At 37.5% G+C, this 18,269-nt stretch overlaps 1 protein-coding gene and 1 pseudogene across 1 annotated transcript; one reads left to right on the forward strand and one right to left on the reverse strand.

The window, feature by feature from the left end:
* Positions 1-3,719: 3,719 nt before the first annotated feature.
* On the forward strand, positions 3,720-3,833 carry LOC149842646 (U2 spliceosomal RNA; annotated as a pseudogene).
* LOC149842647 (SPX domain-containing membrane protein At4g22990-like) lies at positions 3,818-18,005 on the reverse strand. Its single transcript, XM_089999338.1, has 11 exons — positions 17,752-18,005; positions 12,928-13,002; positions 12,601-12,721; positions 12,107-12,418; positions 11,862-11,966; positions 11,223-11,680; positions 9,823-10,124; positions 9,532-9,722; positions 8,442-8,632; positions 7,682-7,815; positions 3,818-4,278 (listed from the first exon to the last, which is right to left on the reverse strand). Exons 2-11 carry the CDS (start codon positions 12,978-12,980, stop codon positions 4,037-4,039), a joined length of 2,109 nt encoding a protein of 702 aa, XP_089855464.1. The 5' UTR covers positions 12,981-13,002; positions 17,752-18,005; the 3' UTR covers positions 3,818-4,036.
* Positions 18,006-18,269: the final 264 nt, after the last annotated feature.

An 18,269-nucleotide genomic window follows, 5' to 3' on the forward strand; every position in this document is an offset into this window, starting at 1 on the left:
TCTGGTTGTCCTTAATAAACTAGTGCATAAAATCTTGGTTGATGTATATGCGATTCTGCGTATGCATCTTAGTGATCTCCCCTTCCCACCGATAGAAGTTCACCCATCTATGGTTCCTTCTTGTCTAGCGAATCCTGGTTGAGCTTGGATATGATGTGTAGTTATTTACTTCAGCTTTCCTATTTTCTATTTTTATTTTCGTGCTTGTTCAGTTCATGGGTTCAACATTTTGTTGATCTTCATGAGTGGTAATGTTGAATATCTTTCGACTCTCCCATTCATCAGCTTAAAAAAATAGTCTCTCTCTCTCTCTCTCTCTCTCTCTCTCTCTCTCTCTCTCTCATTGGCTAAAAAATAGTCTGGGATCCACATAGGACTGTATGACTTCCCAAGCACACCAACCAAGCATATAAGTATTCTAATTAGGGGTGTCAACAAGTCGGGTTTGGTTTGAACTCAGGTGAAATCAAACCCAAACCTGATTTGAAATGGTGATACTAGGTCCGAACTTGGGTTCAATCACCCACCATAAGAGAAACCATACCTGGATCCTATAAAGATTACATGAACCAGACCCAAACTATACTTGGTCAAATAAATTTTTTAATTCTTTTAGATTAAAAAATTATGGATCTCAAAACTCGGGTCAGGCCAGGGTCTAGTATAAAATTTCACAAACCATACCCAGATACATATATTAATTAGATTCTTTGAGTCCTACCCGGATTCTAATGGGACCTTCTTATTTATTATCACCATACCTTGACCCTGGGTTTGCTACAGGTTGGGTCCTGGTTAAACCTCACCCAGGGACATCCCTAATTCTAATTGTGTGGAACCAATGTTATCAGCCATACATATCGCATCACCAGAAAATCGATACGATTTACTCTTGAAACGGATACTTTTAATAAATATTAAAAATTACTAAAAATTATTTTTTAATATTATTTTAATTGTTTTAACACGTGTCATGCTTTGTTTGACACATTATTTTTTGGCCGGTACAGAGCGATTCAATTGAGTATTCGGTATCAGCCGATACACCTGAATTGTGGCCGATCCCGATACTGACTAACATTGTTGTATCTAGTATACAACTTTTCCCGAACAAATTACAGAAAGGCGCTCAACCATTGACCTATTTACAAATGCAGTTCAAGCTTTCAAAAATTACGTTTGACAGCATAACATTTGGATCTAATTCTCAACCAACAGCTCCAAAAGACCACTGTTAAAGTAACCCTTGTTAAACGTGGGTTAGTGAGGGTCATTTGCCCCTTACATTACCCACAATCACTCTCTCCAGACTTGCAGTTACTCTCTCTCTCTCTCTCTCTCTCTCTCTCTCTCTCTCTCTCTCTCTCTCTACAAAAAAAGATCGGATCACCCGGTGAGCAAAGCGGATTAGACAGTTGGAGAGTGGAGGGAAATTGTAGAAAGGTACATGTCAAAATAGGTGGTTAATGATAAAGTTAGGGGTGTCATCGGTTAGGTTTACTCAGACCAAACCGGGTATGGTGATAAATAAGAAGACCCAATTAAGACCTGGGTCCAGACCTAAAGGTCCAATTAATACATGGATCCGAGTATAGTTTGCAAAATTTTATACCAGACCCGAGTTCCGATTAAGACCCCCAATTTTTCAATGTAAAAATGATAAAAATATTATTTTACTAGATATGATCCTGGCCTGGTTTTTATCAGGTCTGGGTATGATTTCTCTGATAGTGGACCCGATTAGACCCAAATCTGAACCTGATGCCATACCTGAAAATCAGGTCCAAGTCTGATTTCATCTCCGTCCCAACCAAACCCATTGACACCCCTAAGTAAAGTTAAATGACAGGAGTAAATGGCCCCAAAGGGGTTTGGACCTAGAATGCTAAGTTCAAATATGATGGGAGTCACTCCCTTACACAAGCCGAAGCGTGGTGACCCATTGGGAGCAAGGTATAAGCCCACGAAGTTTGGCGCTGTTAGGACCATAAATACAACAGGCAGAGCCAGAGGCCAAATCTCTGTTCATGGGGGTGGTGGTTTCCATGTAAATATAAAAAAATATGACAAATGATAACTTTACGTGTCGCTTTATGGTTTCCATCACTCGCCGTTGACAGAGCGGTTACTTGAGAGAGAATGCCCTTTAACTTAAGCAGACACGCAATTTTTTAAAGCTTGGGCGTGCATTTGTAAATAAGTCAAAAGTTGTGCGCTTTTTTTTTTTTAACTTTTCCCTGATAAAATCGGGTTTATCAAGCCTCCAACAATAAAACTATTGAGATCGTTTTCATCGGTTCTGCATCGTTGATCTAAGAATATATATATTTGCTCCAATCCGGGAACACCAAACGTGGGGGAGAGAAAGCGAAGCAGAAAGGACGGGAAAGTCAAGCCAAGCAAAGCAACCCTATTTCTCTTGTATTAAGTTAACCATCTAAAATAAGATAAGAGCATTGAGCTAAGCAAGCAGTAGTCTAGTCCGGGATCTGAGGTGGTGTATAGAGATATTATAGTGTCCTGTTGCTGTCCTTTCAATCTCGTTAGGTAGGCGAAGTAATTGTACCAACTATCAACTTAGTAAAACTCTTCTATTTTATTTTTGGTAAATCCTAACTTCATAGACGTGAACTAAATGCATTGTTCAGTAGGGATCAGCTTTTGAATTGCATATGCATGTGCTTTGCAAGTGATGCAAAAATCGACGGACATAAAGGTTCTAAACATATCAAATTTTACAACTCAAAAAGAATCATGTCTTTAAGTCGAAAAAACACGATCCAAGTGTTGAACCGGATATATACTGAATCAAAACAATTTGCATCACCAGATCCCAAGTAGATGTAAATACAAACAACTGCATTAAATATTTCGTTTTTTTATATTTATTGAGAGAACACCCCAGCGCAGGTGGTGGGGGCCAGGAGAGATTGGCACTCTGATGTATGACCAACCCCAGACAGTTAAAACCCTTCGGCAGCCTCCCTTGCCCACCAAGGAGCCTGCTGTTTTGGCCAACAAAGGCAAGGGATGCACACCTAGAAATCGTGACATCCTTTCCCTCAAAAAAAAAAAAAAAAAAGAAATCGTGAAATCCTTGAACACAGAATGCCTTAAGCCAACGAGAGCAGTTCAGGTGATCCGTCAATCACCTTAAGTGATTGAAAATCCTCACCGTCCATTGCTTCATCCCACGAGGACCACACTGTCTTGAGGATGCCAAATCACTTTTCTTAAAGTGATTTGGCAGATCACTGGATCTGCTCTCTAAGCCAGACCCACCTAGCTAGATGTGCTGAGCCCTTATGGGCATATTAAATATATTCCCTTAATATAATAATATTAATAATGATAATAAGAATCACCTAGACTATGAAAGTTTTGACAAAGTAGAAACACGATCTCAAGCCAACCACGTGCAGATGGCACAAGACTTAACCACAATGGCGATAATGAAGCTCAGGCAAGCATGATTCTTTAATTAAATAGCAGAAGTTAGCGCGAGCTCACTTTGCAGCCGGTTTGATCTTCGGATCCTGCTTAATTAACAAGCTGTTAATGCAGGCCTTGTCCGGAGTTTGAAACCAGATCGTTTTTCACCTGTCTGTCTGTCTGCCAATTCTTTACAGAACAGTGCATTAAAGCTTTCAAATTACTTGTATGTTTATTGCATTAATCAAAAGCCAAAAGATAGGAGTTGTCTAACGATCTGAATATATATACCTTTCTCAGCCTTTTGGCTAAGATCAAGTGTAGTATCTGTTCTTGTCTAACCAGAGGAATGAATTACAAAACATGTTCCCAAAAAAAAATATTCTTATTCTCCAACATCCTAGAGCTAATAGTAGATTAAATTCATTGAAGGAATACAAATGAGACATAAAGATGCAAGCTCATGGCCATCCCAACAGAAAACAATGCGCCTTTTCTCTCTTACCATGTCCCTTTGGACAATCCCGAATAAATGATAAATGTCCTACTTGCATGTGAAATAAATGGACAATGCTCTACTATATACACATTGATACATCGAAAATTAATAATAAAGAGAATTGTACGTGAGAAATGTGGCTATGATGGAGACAACACATATCAATAATGACGGAAGAAGAGTAATATTCAGAAGCATTTTCTCACCCAAGTAACCAGCCAAAGTGATCGTGCCATCCGCAACCACTCGAGCCAATGTTCCTGCTTCAGTTGAGAGTAAACCACCATTGTATGTACCCCTGGCTAGCCTCGATGACATAACTTGAGAGAGTAGTGACAGATTCACACCTGAGCGCAAGGACAGTCAAACGCAAATAAGAAACAAGCTCAAGCAGTGAAGGCTCCAGCAAATGAATAAATTCAGTGGCTATATATATATATATATATATATATATATATATATATATATATATATATATATATATATATTAGAAGACCGTCCAAAAATAAGGTCCAAAATCTACAACTAATGACCATGGTACGGATCCCCTTCTCCAATATTTGAGCACTTCATCGATCAGACCTTCTATATTGGTTCTTTATAATTTATTTAGGAAGAAATATGTTTTGAACAAAGACTTTACTACATTTAGACATGTTTGACGGTGCAATGCATTTAGAACTTTACAACCATTGATTTTTAGCGCTTTAAAAAACATATTTAAATATAAAAATTTATAATCTAAAATGTTTTGCTTACTAAATAAATGATAAAAATCTAATATGTGAAGTCCAATCTTTAGATAAGGAACATTGTCGATTATCATCAGTATATATATATATATATATATATATATATGTTAGAACACTATACACCTTCAACAAAGATAGTTTGTGGCTGTCATATAATCAGACTGCATTTTCATACAAAACAATCAGATAGAGCCCGAATCCCACTTGGGGCAACCCATAGCTTGAGAAACAAAAAGAAGGATAAGGTTGATCAATATCCATATAAAAGAAGGAAGCACCAATTACATTTCTTACAAAGCTATTCTCTATGGAGAGAAACTTCAAAATGGAAGGAGTGATGCAGATTTTGAGGAAATAACTGTCAATCATGTAGGTGGTTAATGTTTAAAGCGTAGTAGAAAAATCACCATCTAGGTAGCCTACTTAACCATTATTCAATCTTCTCTAATTTGCCCCTCGACTAAAATCAGTACATAGTCACTAGCCCTCCCTTTTTCTAAAAGTATCCCTATGCACCATCATCTTCATCACATGCGACAGCCACAAGATGCAGCATAACCATTAACATCATATTATCACTGCCACCAACAACAGAAAGTCTCACCATAACTATAATCATCATAATGCACATCCTAGCATCAGCAGCATATATCACCACCACCGCCATCATAAGCCCGGACAGCATCACACTTTTAGCATTTTGACCATTTTCATGGTGAGTCCCAGTTGCTACTCTCACTCCTAAAGAGCCAAGACTGCAAAAATTGCTCAAGAAAACCAAAGGGGCTAACTGCAGCAAGAGAGTTTGCAGTGCCTCTCAGATGACTTCCTACTCTATACCCACTTCCTAACAGCCTATGTTCTGCTGAAAGTACTATCAATAAATGCTGTCTAGGGCTTCTAATAGTTGAGGATGAAGTGACATCATTAAGGCTATGTTTGGGAACACCGAATCCATTGTGGTTTCCACTGCACAGCTGGGGCATTTGGGAGGTGTTGTGTTGCCAAAACCATGCATTGGGGCTAGAGTTGGCAACACAACTCCATCCCCAACACAACATTTTGACTCCTTCCCAGATAGGTAGTCATTGACAACGCAATGATCGGATGCAGCCTCAACACTGCTTTCAAGCTGGCCTCTCTCTATCTCACCCTAAAAAATCCTAACCAATTGATTCTTCTTCTTCCTCATCATCCTCTTCTTTTTCTTCTTCTTCCTCATCATCTTCTTCTTCTTGGCTTGTATAAACGTTTTGCTGGCTTTCCTTTACTTCCTAGCTTGCATAGACAATATGTGGTTTGTCTCTGTCAAAATATGAATGCACACCTGTTTGGGAGCCAACACCAATTCACGGAAATGTTGACACCACTTGAAATCCACAATGAGCCCCCAAACATCTTGTGGAGTTGGCAATACCATGAATTTCAACTCCTTGTTTTGGAAACACATGGAAACCATGTTTCCGTCTCCCAACACATGGCCCCCAAACATAAATTCTACTACACAGCATTTTTAATGGATGCACTTCATGCCGGATCAGGGCAGAAGGATGGGGTTGTACAAGGTTTGGACTGGTCTTCTATTTTTGAGGCTGTTAAGGACCAGGATCTGCTCTGCTAGGCTATAGAAGGTTCCCGCCCACCATTTCCTTCTTTCTCTGCTTCTATATGTATTTCCAACCAGCACCAAGAGGAAGCGATGTTACTGATGGTTGGGTTTGGTAATATTAGTGCTGTAGGGCTCACATGTTTTTGATGGGTATGCAGGCTTTGCTGCTTTCTCCCTGCCTTCTGCTTGAGCTGGTACCTTCACTTATTCCTCTCCCCTTAATGGCAAGACATAGCCATGAAACAGTTCAGAAATCCCAGGTAGTCCTTGAACCTACACATAACATGAAGGGTGAATTTGCAACCCCATGACATGAAGACTGGCAATATCTTGAGTCACCTTCTCACAGGCACAGTGCCAACAGGTGCTTTTCTATAGGTCTTATGTGCACTCAACCTACAGAAAAGAAGATTCCTTTTACACAACTGTGTGTAGATTGTGGATAACTCATCATTCCCTAGGCACAGGTCATCTGTGTGCGCCCCCCCCCCCCCCGCCAACCAAACAATCATAACCAACCTCATGGGTCTTCCATCTTTGAGATTGAAGCATTTAGATTTTTATGCATGGGAAACTTACAGACATCATTGCTGTATTTCAAAATGGATGTACTTACATTCAGTTCATATTGCACCAATAAATTATTCACCATCCTGGCATGCCCATATTCTAAGACATTAAGGCTGTGTTTGGGAGCCTTGTATTGAGATGGAAACACCATTTCTATGTGTTGCAAAAATGTGGTGTTGAAGATGGAGTTGCCAAAATCCATCCTCTTGTGAATGGTGTTGGATCTGAAAACTCCATCCCTAATGCAGTGTTTTCGCAACACCATTGTTACCAAACAGCAGAGTGATGAGAGAACTGGGGGAAACCAAAATACACCTCCGACTCAAGGCACTCAAACAGAGTCTAAAGGTTGCAATGTTTCTTTCAGATTTTGGAGAAGCAGCCATAATCTTAAGTTTAAAGAGAGTATTGAAGTCATTTCAATATAGAGAAATGGGTAGGTGCGAAATTGGTACGTGCTAGCTAAATGGTTGTTTCTGTCTTTTCGGTGTTTTTTCGCAATTCTGACCCCATAAATGTGTTGGGCATGGTCGATTTACAAGGAATCCACACCTGGACCATGTGTTTTAGATGAAAAAAATGATATTTGGAGCCTCAAAAATTTACAAAGATTTTGGACCGTTGATTTTTCGAACCTTATAAAAACACACCCATGTGACGGAATTGAACACTTCAAGAGCTAATCTCTATAAAATCAAGTACATAGATCACATTTGTATGGTCAGAATTTAAAAATAAAACAAAAAACCCTGAAAAACTTATTTAGCACCTATCATTTTGCACCTACCCATTACTCGTAAGCATATAATCAACAATTACCTTCCAGGACTTCTGCAGACACGAATGTGACGAGTGCAGATGAAACATATTGAGGGATAGAATATGGGATTATAACATGGAAGCTCATGATGATGCCAATCAACACAAGAAATTCTGAAGCCAATAAAATTTGCCTGCCACACATTTGCACCAAAACGAAAAAGTTAGAAAAGGGAAAAAAAAGACATCAGCAAATAAGCATGCATGCAGATTCATACAACATTGAGTAAGAGCATAAGGTGGATCTGGATCTCCATGTAATGTTCACATGCACCAAAGAACGACGGAAGCTTTTCTACTTATGGAATTAATAGAGTTTGTGTGAAAGGTCTGACACCACAAGGTCATTAATAAGATTATGGTGTTATGTATATATGCAAATAATAATAATGATGATGATGAAAGGACATCTAAATGCAAATGAACAGACTCAAAGTAGTTGTATACCAGACTTAAAAATATGGCATACAAAAGAAGGTGTGATGATGTAATAATCCAATAATGTGTTCTAGGCTCAATGAAATAAGCATATTTCTCCATGAACAACATACTCATTTTTCTTTCCAAATGAGACTCAAAGTAGATGGATACCAGACTTCAAACATGGCATACAAAAGGAAGTGTGATGTAAATAATGTGTTCTAGGCTCAATGAAATAGCATATTCTCCATGATCAACATATTTATTTTTCTTCTTGACCCACAATACTTGTTGCAAGCACATGAAACAACTGCTACATACAAATCTTGACCACTTTTACCTTTCCTGGTACATATTGCTAAGGTAGGTGCCAACAAATATATTTACTGGCAATACAGTGAGACCAAGGGATGCAAGGAATATGGCCACATTGGTTGTCGTCCAATTGAAGTAGAGTGATGTTATGACACTTGATTCAGACAATACGATCTCCATTGCATACTTGAGCATAAAATAAATCAATAATTGTACCTGCAACATGAAATAGAAGATTTACCGAAGTTCTAATGCATTAACATTAATACTAAGAGATTGATAAAGTATGAGGAGCATCAATCAAATGCAAACATTATGTCAAACAACCTCTTATTGACTGTAACCATTTATCAAGACACACACACACACATATGTGGATTAATATTTGGTGCTATTGAATGCACAGAACTATTGAGTATAAAACTATAAATCACCTACTTTTCATATTTTTTTTGTACATGAGACCTTATGGATGTGATCTACAATGTTCGCTTCATAGAAAATGAGTTTTGAATAGTGACTGTGACATGTAAGCAGTTTTTTTAAGGGCTTAAAAAATCAACGGCCCACAATGCATTAAAATTTCATGACTTAAATCATATTTTTAGATTGAAATAACACGATCTAAGGTTTGATCCTTAGCCAACAAACTATGCTGAACAAATCTATGTGTTCAGATTGAGACGATACAGCTTGAACCTATGATTTCCAGCTCAATAGCACCAAATATTAACCATATATATATATATATATATATATATATATATATATATATATATACACAAATGGCATATGCTTCTCACCGTTGAAATCTTTGGGTAAATAATAAAGGCTAAGATGAAATAAGGTACAGCATGTTAGAAGAGCAAGAGGCCCTTGAACGATTAGATCCTTAAATCAGAAAATTTGGGATCGGTCTTTCAACTTATTTTGAACAAAATAAAGAATGGAACCCAACCAATTCAGACTCCCAATTTTTTTGAAGAGGTTTGGCAGAAGAAAGTAAGGAAAATAAGTCAACCCTCTATATGAAAAGTATGACAGATAATGCAATTGATGAAAACAGTGTGAAAGGAATGTGGGAACGAGAAAAGGAAAAGCAAGGTACTCCATACCTTCACTGATGGAGTAAGTAATCTGTATGCAGATGCAATAGTGGTAGCAGGCATGTGTGATTCTTCTGATGCTTCTTCACTGCCATCAAATTCTTGATCTGCGTCTTCCTCCTGCAACTTCTCCTCTGCGGTTGATAGGAGAAGGGGTTGTGCAAGTCCATTTTCAAGTGACTGAATATCAACTGTGCCTCCTGTCAGATGTATGTTGCTGATTAGAAATGCACACACATCATGGAAAAATGTACAAAAGGGCATTTCATGAAAATCAGGCAAAAAATGATAAAATATTACCAGCACTAGCATCATTAGCTGATTTGTTCTGTTGGGCTTCAAGAACAGGCTCTCTAAATGATATCCACAACCAAAGCAGATAGATCAACCATGCCAGAGCCATAACCCACCCTGGTAAAGTGTTTTCATTGATCGTGAGTATAGAAAACCTAAAATTAGTCTGAAGCACTCCTGCAAGAGCAGGACCACATGCCATTCCAAGAGCACTGGCACTAACAAATGCTGCCGATGCTTGCATTCGAATTTTGGCAGGCACACAATCACTAATATAACGCCGATTAACAGCTCGAGCAGACCCAAATCTGCAGTTTAACCAAGATTGCCACACACAGAGTCATGCAATGAATACACCTTGTCCATGAAAATCATCATATCACAAGCCCAAAAAACAGAAGAAAAAACTCTATGACCCATGCTGGTAAACAATTAAAACATGTTCATAGATAGCTAAAACTGGATCTCTAAAAAAAAAGAAAGCAAAGAAAATGCAGGTATGTGATATGCCTATTCTTCTATAAGTAGATACTCTAAGAGCATTCAAGGGCTCAAACAGATCATTCAATTAAATGAAGCATAGCCTCCATTAAGCTTATGTTCAATTTGTACAGGGTTCTATCATGGAAGGTTTCTTTGTTTGTCAGCACAATTATTTCTGTAGCCTAAACATTTTGGTCAATTATACCATCTCATTAAGAGTTTTTTGGTCATTTAGCTGTCTACAGCTTATTACCTGGAACTGGAATCCTTCTCTCTAGATGAACACTGTTCTTTTCTTGAAAAGAGAGGACAGGCTTCCTAATAGTTTTCAAATTTTCAATCAAGAGGAAAAGATGTCAGTTTTACTGGTCTACAGAATAAGGAAACAGAGTTGGCACCCATGAATCATAACCACAAAGAAGGATGATTTACGTGATCAAATCACGGATGGAATATGAGCCTAGCACGATCCCTTTGTTTGAACAGTAAACCAACCCCAAAATCCCAATGAAGGGATAAATTTGAATTTAGATCTCCTTTACAGTCAGCCAATTTGATAAGTAAAAAGCATTTTATGTGCAATAGTAAATACTTAAAGGTTAATCTAAAAAAGTGTTCCAGATTTAATGTTACTTAAGAGACGCTAAATGCATTCTTGAGAGAAGTTGTTTTACAGTCAACAAAGTCCCTTAAATTCTATTTCTTGAAATGAAACTTGAATCTCAGATCAAGGTTAATCTCACAAGTGTTTCACATTTAGTTTGTTCCTTAAAAGACAATAATGTGTTCTTGAGCTTCATTTGAAGCTAAACTTACTCATCAACTTGCCAAATAGAGACACAAAAAAAGGAATACACACAAAAATCAAGAATCGTATGCTGTCCTACATTGAAAGAGATAAATAATATAAAAAGGGCACCTACCCACAAAAAAGGCGACCAATTAAAAGTATGCTTATTGAGTCAAGATCGTAAGCCAAGGCGTACAATGTATTGCCCAAGAGAAGAACAATACTACTGAAAACAAGTGGCCTGAAGTATGATTTGTTTGACCATGCACTGAAATATACAGAAGAGAACACTTGAGCAACAGCCATTGACCCAATTATTACACCACATACTGTTGGCGGAGCTCCAAGGCTCATTGAGTAATCGTCTGCAGTAGGGACAATTATATAGGTGTTAACCATATAAAGGAATGTATTTGCCAAGTTCAAGACCAATGACATAAAATGGTATTTCTCTTCATCAACAGGTTCCTCAGATGGTGGTGGTAGCAACTCATCTTGAATGATAAGTGCATGCCGCCCTAAAAATTTGAGGAAGTTCGTTGAGTGTGTCAGCCTGTCCACAGCTGCATTAATTGAGTCAATAACAGGATCCTGCGGATAACCAGGATAGGCAAGGAAATTTAGCAACTATAGGGCATAAAAATATGACCGAAAAACAGAAATCAACAACAGGACAAATTCAGCATCTAACAACAGATACAAGATTCTTATACAGAAAAAGATCTACAAATTCATCTAGAAAGAAGTAATCATAAAGCAGGACTCTATAAACCTGCAGAGCAGCTGCTGGCTGGTCGTAAATAGATAAATAGCTCCCTTGATGGTCTTTGAGATCAGCAAGATTACGAGATAATGCACCCACTACAGCCCCAATGCCCTGTTCATATCATCATTGACCAAGCTGATGAATCTAGCATGAGACCTTGACTTTCAACAGAAATTCATTAAAATTGCTATTGAGTTTTCCTGTTTGTAATAATTTGAAAGTACGATTTACGACTAATTTGGACATATTACCACATGCTTGAACACTTGTTGAAGTTGGGAATAAGGATGATTTGCACGAGTTGTCACATAGTAATTAGTAAATCTATAACCAAACCGTTTGTCAAATTTCTTCAGTATCTTTCTCAGGCCAATAGCATTGATCTCAACAAAGAATAGAAGCCTCAAAAGATCTTGCCCTACAGCTCTATATGCTTCCCGAAGTTCACATATGTGAGCAATATCAGGCTGCTGCAACAGAATCTCACGTTGCTCTCCTAACTTTTCTATGCGACTTGCAAGAATCCCTTGTTGTTCCAGTAGAAACAAGACAATCTTCTCAATCTGAAACCAGAAAGATCAAAGACAAAACTGAATGTTGAATATGTAAAAACACCACCAACATGAACTTAACAATAAGTTCCATCAGGACAAATCATTTTTGTGTAGTTCAAGACTCAAGGAAAGAAGATTACTGATCTAGATGCAAATATTCATATAACTCAATATAACCATGGTTTACAAACCTGGTGATCTAACATCCTTGAAAACTCTTTCATAACATGACGATGATCTTGTGCCCCAACCTGAATCTGGTGCGCGTACTGCCTAACCTTTTTCTTCATTAGTTTGTAGTTGATATAGTACCTGGAAGAGTTACACGTACAAAATACATCATCCTCACGTACAAAACCATGGCATTGAACCAGAGGAAGTGAACAGAAAGGACTCTTGTCAAACAGGGAAAAAAACAAGCCTTTCTATAGTGTAAGACTTTAACTACAAAGAATGACTTAGAATTAGTAGGCACAACAAAATTGGAATACTTTACAAGCTTATATAACAAAATATACCTTTCCCATTCTAGAAACTGGTACTCCTTTAGCTTTTTACCGAAGGCTACCATTTTGTTGTCAAAAAAGGATGAACTGCGTACAGCAGATAAAAGATAACAAAGAGTCAATGAGAAAGGCTACCTAAGCCAAGAGATAAGATCCAAATTGTAGTATATGCAAAATAATACCAACATACTTTTCATTAACCAAGATTGACAATAATTTCAACCATATACAAAGAGCAATGGTTGAAGAGCCAACAGGGGAAGAGTTTCTTAAGACATAAATTTAAAAAGTTTGATGAAACCCTCAAACTTCACAAACATAAGCATGAATCTACTACTCGTAGCAAAAACAAAATTCCTCCACCTTCCATATGCTCACATGAAAATATAATTTCACCTAATAGCACAAAAAGAATGCATGGTTATTAAAAGATATATTCTCACATAAAAGGTATTCAAAGAAGAAGGATACCACTGCATATCCAACATACAAATTATTTATTGAATAGAAAGTGAGGTAGAACACAGAAAATTACGATATAATTAAAACCACACACGTGTAAAAGCAAAAGCTTAAAATTTTGAGCATAGAAAAGACTAAATTACTCAGTGAAACTTTAAAAGTTCATAACATAAGCACGTCCAGATAGTTCAGACAGCTACCGGAAGCTTCTTAGGTAGGTGGGAAGCATGTTTTCCAAAAACTCACTTTGGAGTACGATACTCCTCACTTCTGAAAGTTGATGAGAATCTTGATTCTCCTATGCTTCCCACACGCCTCATCCATGCTACATACATGATTCCTATATGTCATGTCCTTTTCATGTTCACTATGTGCTTCAATCTTATACTTCTCACTCACTTCCCATGGGCTTTCTCTAAAGAGGTAACCATCATTTTTAGATTTTGACAAAGATTTAATTCTTACAATAAAAAATCATGAAATTTAAGAACAAAGATTTTTATTCGCTTCCTAATCGATTCCCATTTCGCTTCTCATGCAATTCTCATATCGCTTCCTCTTTTATTCCCATTTCACTTTCAAATTGATTCCTTGCTTCTTGCTTCCTATAAATTAAATGCTGCGCTTGTTGTTTATGTTTCCGTATCGTTTCCTGCTTCTGCTTCCTAGTCTGGCAACCTTGGTCCAGACCACCAAAATATGAGGATGATGCCACAAATCTTTTTTCAATAGCAGCACTAGGAATAGGTGGACACCTACTAGTTCACCTATAATCAACAGAAGTACATCCTTTGCTTTCTTTTGCACTCCTGAACATGTAAATCTAAGTAGCTTGGTTTTCATCCCAAATCTGATTGGATTCAATACAAACCAAGAAAGCCAAGCACATAAGCAACTCAACCACAATTCTTGACACTTCATACACCCCGACTCTATGTCACATGGATATGGCTGCAGATACGGGAATACGGTCATTTTTATGAAGTTTTCAATATGACTAGTATAGAAGAGGATACAGAAGGGAAGCCAAAAACGGAGTATTTGTGTGACAGCCCCGACTCATTGTCAGGTGCCAAAATCAAGTCTTGCAAGGCGCATATTGTTACTTAAACATGTATAGAATAAAATATTCAAAGAAACACAAGGTACTATACCAGGTTGACTAAAAATTACCTAGGTACAAAATGATCACAACAATTAAAGAAAAAACAGAACACAGGAAACTACAGTAGAAAAATAGAAGAAAAAAACATCATTCAAAGTTATGGATTAGTTCAAAACAAGTTCCTTTCTTTTTTATACAGGAAGATCTCAACAAATTTTATGAAAGGGCAATTAGGAATAAGGAGAGAGAGAGAGAGAGAGGTCTCTGTAATAATAGAAGTGTTAGAAATATATCAAATAATTAGAAAAACATTATATATCTTATTAAAATTGATTTTTCCCCTTCCCATAATATTGGGACATATTGGATATTGTCAACCTTTTCACTATATCATGACAGAGTGTCACTACTACTGTTTCACGATAATTTCACAATAATATAAAGATATGTTCAGAATATCAGAGATGCTTGTGATTATGGTTAAGATAAAATTGTTACTCGATAGAAAAGCCCCATAAGAAACAGCATTCCTTTGATTCTAACTTGACCAAGCAGCAACTAGTGAAGCAGTTAAGCATGTAACTTTCAAGAGGAGCACCTTGACAAATAAACCACAAGATGAAATTTCTAACAATAGATACCCACTGTTGAGTGGTTCACCATGCACAGAAGGCATCAATGAGATTATTAAACAGAGTGCATACGGATGAAGCATCTATAATCACTAAAGTTGGAAACTCTAACTAGGAAACACCTGAATGATGCATGGAAAAAAGAACATCATTCTCCATGAAAAGCATGGAATTTATTCTGAAGTTAAATATTTACAAAAAGGAAGTGCCTATATTCATGCAGCAACAGGACATTCCAGACGAGAAAGATAATCTTATTAAGGACATTTATGGCCCAATCAAGCTTGTTGCCGTAGGATGAGGATAATTCAAAGTCACTAACAATTGCAGTATTATTGGAAATTTGAGAAAAAATGGGTCACTTTAAAAAATTAAAGGGCACCCAGAATAGGACACATGATGATGCAAGAGTCATCTACCAGTTGCTCTTCCACATTAGAGATTCCAAAACTGATTTACATCTGAGCGCGGCCCTTTACTGTGTTAATCAAATCAGTTATAGGACAATCTGTTCTGTAATGAATCTTGTTCTCAAACAAAAGCTCAGAAGAATGAATTCATAATTCTTGATTTTTTTTTAAGGAAGACTCATATTCATCACTGGAAAAAGCTCAGACTTTAAGATCTGGAAAACTTCCAAAAGCAAGAAATGGTAAAATTCAGGCATACACAGCTGATTCAACTTATGCTATTACGGACGCCCTGTGCTTAGCTAATGCTAAGTGTTGAAGCCTCTTAGATGACCATCAAGAAGAACAGAAAAGAGTTCCAGATTTTTTTACCAGATCTGCCCAAGATATAGCTCAAAAGATGAGATGATCTGGAAAAAGAAGCAAATGGAGAAAGAAAGGCTAAAAATTTCACGTGAACTGCAATCTACCAGTGAAAACTCAAAACTGAACAGACCTTTCAATCGGATATGACAAACATATCATTCCAGGGACACAAACCTTAAAAGAAAAGCACATTTAAACACAACGTGGCAGAATCAGTATCTATGAACGGAAAGCATTTGGAAGGATTCCATATAAATCTCAAAGATTCATTTCTCCACAGAAAGAGAAAAATGAAAAACAGTTTTTTGTTTTTCATTTCTTCGAAATTTACTAAGCATAAGAAGAAAGCACAACCTGCTCAAATGTCAACTAATCCAAATGAATAGATTCATGGGCAAAAAGAACAAAGCGAGAATCAAAACACTGAAAATTTTAAAAGTTTCAGAAGACAAGCTAGAATTTGTCAAAATAAGAGGAGAACTTCAGAAAGCAATCGAAATAAATGGCTTGCTGGATAAAAAAAGAACAAAAAGAGATTTAGAACGCTGAAAATTTTTAGATTTTCAGATGAAAGGCTAAAAGTTGTCAAAATAAGAAGAGAACTTCTGAAAGCAATCGAAATAAATGGTTGAACAAAAAGAGATTCAGAACGCAGAAAATTTTCAGATTTTCAGGAGGCTAAAATTTGTCAAAATAAGAAGAGAACTTCAGAAAGCAATCGAAATAAATGGCTCACTGAATAAAAAAAGAAAATGAGATTCATAACGCTGAAAATTTTTAGATTTTCAGAAGGCTAAAATTTGTCAAAATAAGAAGAGAACTGCAGAAAGCAATCGAAATAAATGGCTTACTGAATAAAAAAAACAAAATGAGATTCAGAACGCTGAAAATTTTTAGATTTTCAGAAGAAAGGCTAAAATTTGTCAAAATAAGAAGAGAACTCCAAAGAGTATTCAAAATAAACGACTCACTGAATGCTTAAGCTTTACCGAGGAAGTACGGTTTCACAAATAAATCTGTAGGATGAGGAATTAAGCAATTAGACTAAATGACAGACGAAGGAGAAGATTACGGTGACAAAACCGGGAAGCTGATTCCGCTTTTCAGGTTTCAGCAAACAAGCCGGACATTTTTTTCAAAGACACGGAAAAGAATGACATGTTCGGACCAAAAGCAAGCTTTGAACGGCATGTTCCATTGCCTCCAGAAGAGATGCACCGTAATTAGGTCGATCTGCGAATTTTGAGCGCGATCTCTCTACCAGAACCGAAAAATCAAGTCACTTTCTCATGATTCAGAAATATTTAGGCTCCGAATTCATTTTCTCAAGAAACTTCTGCGTTTTAAAGATACTTGAACGAATAACCGGAAGATTTTTAAGCAAAACATATCATGAGCAATCAACGAACCGAGAATCCATCCGCATGCAAAAGAAAGCCATGTCCGTATTCAAACGACGTTCCAAAATAAAATCCCTAGGCATCTTCTACCGCTAAAAGATTCGTTACGATCATAACACAAGCCGTTTCAACGAAAAAGAATGTATTGTAAGTAGAAATTCCCACAAGAGGTCCAAAAACTCAAATTCTTGACACCTGCTGCATGGAAGATAAGATCAGAGGCCCTTCAAACTCAAAACAAACTCCTAACCGATTTCAAACTCGAAATTTTAGCTCGTTCCATCTAAAACTAAAGATCTCGCTACTCGGAGCTCCCGCAACAGAGCAACACGCCGAAATTTAAAAAAAATCTCCAACAGAAGCAGAGCCGAGAGAGCCCGTTTTATTTCATAAGAAAGCCAAAAAAACTCGAATTCATGCAAGATATCTTGACGAACTTCTAGGGTTTAAGGGACACCTACGCCGGAAAAACTTAGGACAAAAGGAAAAGAATCGATCAAATTCCGGAGAGACGAGAGAGAAGGCTCGCTCCCTCCTGCTTTCGCGGGCGCTCTCTCGGGGGCGACGTATTCTGCGATTCTGCGAAAGCCTTCTCAGAGAGGAGAGAGACAAACAGACCGAAACGAAGGTCGGAAGCTACTCTCCCTTCTTCTGCTCTTCTCTCGAAATCGCGATCGCGTGGTGCGAGTGCCGCGCAGACGCTAAGCCAGCGTACGATAAGCGTCATGTGAATGTATACTATATACTACGGGCCTTCGGCTTGTCGGCTTTGGAAAAGAAAGTTTTCGCATTTATGAATATCAAACGGGGAACGATAAAAAACAAGATTTAATATTATTTTAAACTACCCTGTTCTGGATATTCCTGGAATATCTCGGAAATTGCAGAGGACATTCGTGATCCTTGGATGCCTCTTTTTTTGGCTCCGGTGAGGCCGGCCACGTGTTATTACGAAAAAACCCTTGATGTTTGGGAAGCT

The sequence above is a fragment of the Nuphar pumila genome, chromosome 3 (assembly GCF_984573655.1).
Source record: "Nuphar pumila chromosome 3, dmNupPumi1.hap1.1, whole genome shotgun sequence".
In the NCBI taxonomy this organism is placed as follows: domain Eukaryota; kingdom Viridiplantae; phylum Streptophyta; class Magnoliopsida; order Nymphaeales; family Nymphaeaceae; genus Nuphar; species Nuphar pumila.